This window comes from Eurypyga helias, unplaced genomic scaffold (assembly GCF_000690775.1).
Source record: "Eurypyga helias isolate BGI_N326 unplaced genomic scaffold, ASM69077v1 scaffold31779, whole genome shotgun sequence".
NCBI lineage: Eukaryota > Metazoa > Chordata > Aves > Eurypygiformes > Eurypygidae > Eurypyga > Eurypyga helias.
In genome coordinates, this window is record NW_010271930.1 from 1 (window position 1) to 10198 (window position 10198).

General features: G+C 54.8%; 1 protein-coding gene across 1 annotated transcript in view; it reads right to left on the minus strand.

Moving 5' to 3' along the window:
- Positions 1-376: 376 nt before the first annotated feature.
- LOC104515116 (hydrocephalus-inducing protein-like) overlaps positions 377-10198 on the minus strand; it is a gene marked incomplete at its 3' end in the record, with an annotated part of 10838 nt that continues 1016 nt past the window's right edge. The window contains exons 3-17 of the mRNA XM_010158973.1: positions 9777-9869; positions 9275-9440; positions 8712-8859; positions 7164-7371; positions 6706-6951; positions 6023-6192; positions 5652-5850; positions 5367-5525; positions 4730-5010; positions 4188-4407; positions 3278-3490; positions 2226-2389; positions 1767-1917; positions 1134-1364; positions 377-601 (exon numbers count right to left, since the gene is read on the minus strand). Of these exons, the coding sequence (XP_010157275.1) occupies positions 377-601; positions 1134-1364; positions 1767-1917; positions 2226-2389; positions 3278-3490; positions 4188-4407; positions 4730-5010; positions 5367-5525; positions 5652-5850; positions 6023-6192; positions 6706-6951; positions 7164-7371; positions 8712-8859; positions 9275-9440; positions 9777-9869 (2874 nt within the window). The remainder of the gene's footprint in view (positions 602-1133; positions 1365-1766; positions 1918-2225; positions 2390-3277; positions 3491-4187; positions 4408-4729; positions 5011-5366; positions 5526-5651; positions 5851-6022; positions 6193-6705; positions 6952-7163; positions 7372-8711; positions 8860-9274; positions 9441-9776; positions 9870-10198) is intronic.

Consider the following 10198-nt stretch of genomic DNA (forward strand, 5'->3'; position numbering starts at 1 on the left):
GGTGTCACAAAAGCAGAGCCAGCACCTCAGGAAGAAAGCGAGGGTCCCCACCATCACATTGGCCAGGGTCTCTGTCACTGCACCAGTCCCCCCACACCATACACCCGGTGAGTGCCCACAAGGACTGTCCAAACCTGCCCAGCTCGGACAACCCTGCACCCAAACGCTGGGAGACCTTAAACCCCAGCTCAGGCAGTAATGTGGAAGTCCAGGCACCATGGGACCTGCAAGAGCAGCTCCAAAAGGGCAGCAGAGGACATCTGCACGTGAAGACAGACCCCCCCACACCACCAGGGGCAGGATCTTTTGACAGAGAGAGCTGATGCTGGCCAGATGAGCTGCCACCCCACAAGAGCCCAGGGCAGGTTGGGGTCACCTGGAGAAGGTATTCTGTCTTCTGCCGGGTGTAGTTTGTTATCTTGGCGGTGATGGTCTGACTGGAGCCCAGCATGGTGCAGAAGTAGAGGGGCTTCTCTGGCCTGCTCACGGTGGCTGTCAGGTGCAGGTTGTAGTAGAAAGAGCCCAAGTCGCTGCTTTGAAGCACCAGGCGCCCGGTACTCTCACCCGTTTTCAGGGGCTGGTACTCAAAGACAAGATCAGCCTGGGAGGACCAAAGGGAAAAGCCACAGGGTCAGGCAGAGACAGGGAAGGCAAGGCCCAGGACGGTGGGAATCGGTTGCTGGTGTGCTCACAGGCCAGAGCCCTGCTGCATGTGGGGGACAATTCACTTGGGGGACTGTCCCCAACAGCCCTCCAGCACTACCCCAGAAGCTTCCCACCCCAAAATGCCCTTATACTCCCCCAGGCCACATGCCACCTCCTACCAATCCAGGCTGCAAACACCCTGCCAGTGGGGTGAGGCATGCTGCAGCCACCCTAAACAGAAAACAGCCACACTAAGCAGCACGTGGCACAAGGACCTCCCACAGGAGCATAGCACAGAAGGGTAGCTCCACCAGCACAGGGCAATTCCCAGTAGGAATATTCTCACAGAATGCTTCCCCTCTGGATTATTAGCAGGTGGGAGCTGCCACCCTAGGAAAGCAACCCCAAATGTTTCATGTAGGGCTTCACAGCTCCTCCCAGAAAGACTGCAAGGAGAAGAGAACGTAGTGGATGAGCTTTGCTCCTACCTCCGACTGCGCAGGAACAGTGAACTGTGGGGGAACGTTGATGTCGGGAACTTTGCAATCCACAGCAAAGGTCACCGGGACAGACAGAGGGTTGTCCACCTTGACGGCAGAAGACACTCTCTGCCGAACAGCGGTGGTCATTTCAACGCTGCTGATGGGTCCCGAAGCGGTGGCCTTGAAAGTCACCATGTAGAACAAGTACTCCTTGGTCACCTCGTTAAGGAAGGTCACCTGAACCAGAGAAAAAGGGAAGCGCTGGTCATTCTGCACATAAAAATACACCGGCTGTGCTAAGCCAGCCCAAAGACCCCCCCCAGCTCAGCACCCCACCTCCAAGAACAGAGGAAGAGTGCAGGATGGGGACAGCACGTGTGGTATTTCCACTCGATACTCTCCCGACTGCCCGTTGCTTCCAGCTCACCAACATCCTGACCCACCTGCGCTGAGCAGCCCCCAGTGGGACCCTCACAGAGGCTGACATGCGAATGGGGTGTGTGGAGAGGTGCCTGTTGTTCAGTACCCACCCAGGACACCTACAATCCCACCGGTGGGCATGTGGAGGTTTGAGAACAGGCGTGTAGCTTCTCAAGTGAGCAAACAGCTCCTTGAAGAGCTCCCGGTGTCCACACTTACCGCTGTGTTGAAGACCTCTTCCTTGTAGGAGAGGAACGTGAGCTTGTAGTCCTTCTTGGCAGAGCCTGGCACATCAATGTATTCCAGCCCCTGCAGCACAGAACTGCTTTCCAGGTTTTCTGGTTTGAGTATATCCACTACCACGAGGAACCTGGAGTTGAGAAGATGCAGCAAAGGTCAACAGGAAGGACTTCCATAGGACACCCATCTTTTGGAGCTACAACACAGCCCCTCTCATCCTCAGTGCCTCAGGTAGAGGGAGCCAGCTCTCATCCACCTTGGAGGAGAACCCTCCAGGATGGGTTTGCATAGGCACAACATGGGCACTGTGATCCTGGACACCTACGGCCAGAAATGGCCAAGGAGAGTGGAAAGCTTGCAGGAAGAAGCTTCCAGGCAGTTGGAAGCCCTTCCTTGCACTGCTTGCTGATGAGATGAGACCTCCAGGGCTGGACTCACCTCTGTGGTCTGTTCAGCCAGTTGGAGACGGGGATGAGCTCCGTGTAGGAAGTCCTACACGGCACCTGCCGGAAAATGGTCCCCGAACACTTCGGGGCCTCAGCAGTCCCTTGCAGGAGGTAGTACAAGCCTGTCCCATCTGGCAGTGGGAAGAATATGGATCCCTAGAGATGAGAAACAAGATAAGTGAGCTCTCCTGCTCTGTCTGCCCCAGGTACTGGCTCTCGAGCGCACCTGGACAGCCCCATGTCTTGGCAGCTTTGGGCAGGTCCCGCTGGCAGAGCAAGGCTGTACGTTAAAGAGATACTGAGCATATGCAACCCTACAGGGCACAGATCCGCTGAGGACACTGGAGATTGAGCCCAGAAGTCTCTGGCTTCTACTCTGGCCTAAATTCTGGCATGGTGTAAGGTCAGCTGGAGCAGGACAAGGACCACAGCAGCCCCAGCACTCCAGAGCCCTTCTGAATTGACCCCTTTAAGAGCTTGTCCCTGGTCTGTCTCAGAAAATACTGCCCATGAAAACGGAGGGGCCAGACACCTGCACCTGCCCAACCTGAGACCTGCAGGATGGGCTCTTCCCAAAGCTCCTGCCCTACCGAAGATGACAGCCAGAGAGAGCTCTGCGCGAAACAGCGGGGCAGCTTCACCTTCTCGTACCCTGCATGCTGCAGAAGGACCCCAGCAGAGCAGTGCTGGCAGAAGTGGTCATGCCCAGGGCTTGGGGAGCCCACAGAGCTGAGCACAGGGGTCTCTGGGCTGCACAGGGACCAGGAGCTGCAAAGGACAAACTTCATCTCCCAGACCTAAGGAAAACCTGGCTTTTTAGGTTAGCTGCTCCAATACATTTAGTGGGCAGTCCAGACTTCCCACCTGCCCTCTCCCTGTGCCTGGCCTCTAGCCACCAGTAAACCCAGCTTCTGACATAGGTCACAGGACAATTCCAGCTTGGATGGGACCTCTGATGGTCAACTCATCCAACCTCCTGCCCAAGGCAGGGTGAGTTGTCATGGTCACTCTACGAGGGCCAGCATGCTGGCACAGCTCACATACCTGATGCTTCTTATCCTCCGAGCTCATAGTTAGGGGTTGGTAGGTGATCTTGTAGGGCTTTTTTTGCTGATTGGCCTCCAGATGTAAAAATTCAGGCCCCTTCCAGTATTCCCCCTCAATGACGGGCTGCACGGTCCAGGCCTGGTTGCTCGGGTTGGACAGGAGGATGGTCTGGCTGTGCTTCTCGCGCACGTCGCACGCGAAAGTCAGCGTCTGCAACAGAGGAGCGGAGAGGCTGCTTGGTTGTACCGAGGGACCCCTTCCGCTCTCCTCGGACTCCTACGAGCTCTATGCTAGGACCTGGAGCACAGGGAGCAGCCTTTCCTTGTCATATGCAAAATTTCCATTTGACCCACAGCTTTTGGAGTAAATTAAGTTGTTTGTTCTTAAAGAAGGGAGAGGAGCAAGTCTTTGGCATGCTGGGTGAAGGGGCCTGCTGCTTCCCAAGGAGGGGAGAAAGAAAACGGTGAGTCCTGGAAGGAAACTATCCCGTGCCAGGACAAGACCTGCAGTCACACAGCCCCTTCATGGGCAGGCTGAAGAGCAGCTCTTTTGGGAGCAAGAGCCCACACCTCCCAGCTGCACCCTCCCGAAAATGGCCACGAGCGCTGGGAGTCCTCCACGCCGCATCCCTGCACCCCAGGAGCTGGATGCAGATGCCCTGCCCGCTCCTAGTACTGAATGCCCTCTCCTGCCCAAACAGGGAGGACAAGCATGGCTGTGGGTGCAATACTGGGGATGGAGCTAGTGAGGAATTTTGGGAATCCTGCCCAGTGGTTTTCTCAGCTCTGGGATACCCAGGCAGGAGCAAGTCTATGCACCGAAGTCCCCTCTAATCCCTGCCCTGGGAGAGATGTGGTGCGAATGGTGGGGCCAAGGGAGGGTGCCACCCTGTGTCTGCTCCCATTACCTCTTTGGTCACAGGGGTCTCCATGCAGCATCCCGCCAGCGTAAGCCGGAGCGGCTCACTGCCCTGGATGAAGCACTGCAGGCCCTCGTACTGGATAGCACGGCTCAGCTTAGAGGGGTGGAAGGTCACAACGAAGGGGACATCCATTCCCGGGGAGATGTAACCCTTTGTGGGGCTGATGGAGAAATCTGGCTTGAAGCTCTCGATGTCCCACTTAAACCTTGCCAAGGAAAGCACAAGGAGAGGAAGGAAGGATTAGGGACTGTGAGGCTGTGACTGTGGTGTGCTGTTCCTAAGCGTCTTGTGGGCTTTTCCACCAGATCTCAGGCACGATGCTGAGCCACCTGGCAGGAAGGCCTCAGGTTGGGCAGGACTCAGCTGCACCCGTCTGTAAACAAGCTTTTGGTTGTATCCCTTGCTAACTTCCAGGGCTTGGCTGCACTGGGATGGAAAAGCAGAGGGGAACTATCTGGGCAAGCTACAACTCCATCCAACCCCCATCCAAGCCCCCATCCCTGCGAGAGGACAGGGTTCTGCATTACTTGACTCCTATGTCGCCCGTGTTCTGCATGATGACGCGCTGGGATGTGTAGCTCTGCTGCACCACCGCTCCAAAGCTGAGGTGTTCCTGGTCCAAGCTGACGTGGATGCCCTGGCAGGAGCCCTGTACCATGAAGAGGGAGCGCACCAGGCCGCTGCACTCCAACATCACTTCTTCGGTGAAGGGCTGGATGCGGCGTTTCGGGGAGAAGGTCACCTCCACTTTACAGGTGTCTCCTTTCGGCTTCAAACTTAGTCCGTTGGTGGGGTTCAAGCAGAGAACCTGCCCAAAGAAATGAGTAGAGACCACTTCATCTGGCAACAGAGCTGCACGTCCTCCATCACTAGAGCCAAAGAAGCGTCTCCCAATTCCTGTTCCGTCCCCACCAACGTTGCCCCAATCCCACTTATTCCCTCATAGGCATTCCTAGGAATCAAAGGTGGTTTTCTACTATTAGGGGAGCCCTGGCACCGAGCTCAGATGAGGCATTCACACTGCAAGTGTCTGCTGGTAGAGCAGTCCCTGCAGGGAGGACAGGATGCCACACAACTGTCATTAGCTGCTAGCTCCCGCTCAGAGCAGGCCATAGCTACCCGCAGGCACACTGAAACGCTCTTCAGTGAAGGAAGGGGCCTTACCCCAGCTTCCTGCAGCTCTGGCAGGGTAGACATGAGACTGAGCTTAAAAGTGAGAGGGGCAGCACTGTTGTTTGCTATGGTGACGGTCTTCTTCACCGTCTGTCCAATGGAGAGGGCTCCCAGCTTTACCACCTTTCCTTGTGGTTCCACAACGTCAACCTGAAGCAGGAGGGATTAATATAAAGCAAAAGGAGAGAGGGAAGGGAAAGAAGAGATAAGAAAAATGAGAGAAAGCCATGCTGGCTGCCTCCCACCTGGAGTTTTAGGATTTGGATTTCATCTCACCTTCATTTCTGTGCCCCTTCCTCGGACCTCAACAGTCTTCTGGCAAAGACCATTGATTTCAAACGGGATGAGCTCATGGTAAGACACAACTTCTCTGGGATAGAAAGTGATGGGCACCTCCACTGTCCCTCTGGGGCGCAGGATGCACCCTGTGAAGTGCACTTCCAGGTGCGCGGTGCTGGTGAACAAGCAGTTCAAGCTGGCAGAAAGCAAAACAGAGGTGTCACAAGGTTGTACGTGCTCAGACAACATCAGGGCTACTTGGGGTTCTCCTGTGTCCCTGCTCCTTCAGGATTTCACCCACAGTGGTCATGAGGACACGGGGCAGGCACATGCTACACACGGCCCGAAGGAGTGAAGAGAAGGCCTACCTCATATCCTTGTCTGACTCGTTGGCGATGACAAGGGTCTGCTGGGCCAGTGGCATCCCAGCCTGGTAGATGAAGCAGGCTCCAAAGTTGAGTCTGGTGGTGGAGAAGTGGATGGTGGGCACTACCACGGTAGCCAGGAACACGCAGGTGAATGTGGGGCCCTTGCTGATCTGGTGGGGTGAAAGACAGCGTGAGCCAGATGAAGAGATGAGAACTACAACTGCAAACACCAGAGATGGCTGATGAAGAGGATGGGGGGAAGCTGGCTGCAGTGACAATAAGGAAAAGCAGGTGCCAAAGGACCCCAGATGGCTTCGTCTGAGAGGGAAAGGGTTTTGGAGAGTCACATCCTTGCTTTGTGCAGCCACATGCTGGCAAACCCTTTTCTGCCAGGAGGGGCCTGGCAAGGAGGAACAGCTCCATTCCCATGCACATCTAGCCTCACCCCCCAGAGGTGAGTACCTGTGGAATACATCCTGCCACAAAAGCATTTCCTAAAGTCATCCTTGGATAAGCACTTATTAAAATATTCTGTTTGGAAACTGTCAGGCTCTTTATTTCAGCAGCAGGAGCCTCTTTGCCTTGGTCAGGCTCCTTAAGTGATGGAGTTCACCCCCCGCCGCATGCTGCCAAGCTGCTGCGGAGGGAAGGTGAAGGTCCCGTATTAAACGCTGGGGCCTCACCTGCAGCGTCAGCTCTAGGTCCTTTAGAGAGCACACCTTCCGCGGGTGAAACGCCAGCTGGGTCTCTGCTTTCCCCTCCACCTGCACGGTGCCCGTCTGAGGGGTGATGGTAAGGACCTGCTTACGGGCTGCGGGGCCGCTCAGATCCCACGAGAAGGTGAAGCTGAACTTGCCGTTGTTGTGGATGCTGAAGATGCGCTTGACGTTCTCGTTTAGCTGCACCTGCAGGGAGAAGGCAGTGAGGACCTGGGGTCGGAGCACAAGCGTAGAGTCAGCTGGCCCAGCAAATGCTCCTGCATCTTTCTCATTCAGCTAACGACCTGCCTGGAAGATCAATCTCCCTCCCTCTAGAGACCCATAAATGAAGACAGACATTCCCTCTCATTCAAACAGATCTGCAAAGCTCCCGGTTAAGACCCAGCATGGCAAGGCTGGTTCAGGGATCCCCTGCTGCTCACCTCCTTGAAATCAATGATGTTGACCTTCTGCGCACTGAGTGCAGTGACACAGCCGTCGCTGTCCTCACACCTGACAGACACGTTCATGCTGTAGCCGGTGGCTTTGATATTCAAGCAGAGGGGCTGGGTCTTCCTCTTAACATCGCACTTGAGGTTGAAGATCACCTCTCCTTCCAGTGTTGGTGTGAAGATGACTGTGATGGGAACCCTGGGGAGAGAAGACCCTTTCTGCTCCCTTCGCTCTCTCTCAGCTCTTGGCCATACACTGTCTGGTCTAAGGGACAGCAGCTGTGCAAGGGCTGTGGCGAGACCCTAGCAGCTGCACCCTGCCCTTACTGGGCCTTCCCCTGTGGAGCAAGCCCTGGCAGCAACTGTTTAGGTTATGATGACCCCATGCAATGAGATGGCAGAGGATACAACAAGAAGGCAGCAAACCCTGAGCTAACACTGCCCAGCCCATGTGCTACAGGGCAGCATTGGGTTGAGACCCCACTTCTGCCCTAAACACAGAGGAGGGCACTCCTAGAGACCCTCAGTCTCTCCCATCTGTACGACAGGGGTAACATCCTCTTTGCAAAGAGAAATCATCCAGCTCCCATGACAGCAGTGCAACCTGGGGGCCAACAAACTGCCTCTTGGTAATTCTGGTGGGTAATTTCTACGTAATTTCTGGGTACGTGATCAAACACAACTGAAACTCAGATTTCGGGAGTTACTGTGGCTCTCCTGAGAAGTGGTAACTGATACAGGATGCTCTCTTATCTCGCATCCAGCAGCAACCCAAAATTCGGCATCTTTTAAGCCACAGCAAAGCTGCCCGGTGCTAATGAGTGCAGGGACATCCACCATGGGTCAGCAGATGAGCTAGTGACCCGTTATACTGCTTGAACTCGTGACGATGTCTGATCACAAGTCACGGCTGCAGTTTAAGAGCAAAGAGCATCCGTTTTCTGACAAGTGAACCTCAAAACAGTGTGAGCTGGTTGCTGTGTCCCTTGATGGGCTGCAGTGCTGCTTGTGGGCTTTGCTGCTCTCAGTGGCTTTGCACAGACATAGAAGTGTCCAAGGCCAGGCTGGATGAGGCTTGGAGCAACCTGGTCTAGTGGAAGGTGTCCCTGCCCATGGCAGGGGGTTGGAACTGGATGGTCTTTAAGGTCCCTTCCAGCCCAAACCACTCTGTGATTCTATGCATCGTGAGCTCTGTCACCAAAGCAACACAGAGGAGACTTTGCATATTTTAGGGCTGCTGGCTCAGGGGATCACAGGATGAAAACCCCAAAGCATGCTTTTGTCATCAAAACTAGAGGATCCAATGCCTGAATTTCTCCAGGAAGGGGGCCTGGATGACTGGGGTAACCTGGACACAGCCACATTATGGAGAAACCTTAAGTTTTATGGAGTCCTCACTGGGAAGGAATGAAACAAGGCAGACGTATGCTCATGCTGTGAATCACCTGGTGACTGCAGGGGGGACAAAGCCTCAAACGCAAAAAGAGAGTGGAACGTTTGGCATGTGGGAGAGGAAACTTGGTCTGTGAGCCCTGTTACCTTGAAAGAGGAGCAATGGAGCCTTCCAGGGGCTCTATTTTCATGGAGGCACTGCATCCCTCTGAGAAGAGCGAGCTTTCTCTGAAAGCAAAGCTGAAGGCTTCCTTCTCACTGTTGATCAGATAGATAGTCTGGTGCACCTCGTGCCCTGAGGAGAGGACAAGGCAGCTGCTGAAAACCTTCTTTTACTCTGGCCAGCAAACCTCCACTGCCCACCGAGCTCCTGCCTGCTGGCTGAGACCTTGCAGCCGATCTGCAGTGAGGAGCACAGCATGCTCAGGATGCCAACTCGAAAACGTGCTTCTGACCCGCTGGGGTCCCCTGCATCACCCCCAGATCCCCTCTTGGAAAGAGCCCCGACCACCTGTGTGCCCCTGACACATGCCTTCCTCCCTCCCCCTTCCTCTCCCTTGTACACTTGGGTGCCAGGAGCTGGATGATCTGCTCACAGGTGCCCATTTCCATTTCTAGCTTCCTTGTGGGATCCTGCTGGGACAGTGGGACTGCCGGGCCCCTGGCACAGCCCACATCTGAGCGTGTAAGGTATAAACTTCGGTGCTCACCGATCAGCAGCAAGTGGAAGTTCAGGTGGGATCTGTCCAGAGTCACTAGTGGGTCAGTGGTGTTGCCCACCAACAGGAACGGGACTGAAATGTTCTGCTCGGGGATTGTAAAGACCCAGAATGATTCTGTGATGTCCAGGTGCTGGGGGATAAATTCAAACTTCATCTGGGGGAGAAAGAGGCAAATGAAAGTTGCTGCCCTTGGCAGGGGAAGGGGAGGGGCATGCAGTCTGTATCACCAAGAAACCCCAGGAACCTCCACCTTACATTGCTGTGAGCTCAGAGACAGGCTGCTGTGCCCCTTGCAGCCCAAAAGCAGGGCAGGTGTGGGGTACAGGGTGAGAACAGGCCCATCAGCCAGCTCATGCACATCGCACTCAAAGGTTTCTTCACAGTCTTGGCAAGCTCACAGTGGGATGGGACGCCCAGCAGTGTAGACAAAGCTGGTGTTAATATGGCATAAACGTGTACTGAATCTACCTTCTTAATCTTCTGCACCCACCTCTGCTTTCTTCCCTGGCTGGATCTGGCCTCTCTCTGTGAGGCAGAAGAAAGCTGACTGTTCTGGTGGGGCTTCAGGGTCTTCGCAAGTCCACTGGAAGGAATACACGGAACCAGTTGGGTTTGTAACCGTGAAGGCCCTGGGCACACAAAGCAAGAAAGGACTACTAAGGTGGTGTTGGGATGTTAATGACTCTGTCCTGCAGCAGACATCAGGCACTGCCAGTTCTGGACACCATCTGGAAGGAGTTATTTGGTACAGGGGAACAACGCTGGGAGCACACACATTTCACCTGCTTTTTAGGGGCCATGTTTGTCTCCCAGTTGTCTACAGTTTAACAGCTGCCGACAAAGTAACTAGCAAGGATACAGCCAAACTCTTGCATGTTACAATGGTGACCAGGAGAAGCCATGCCCACACCT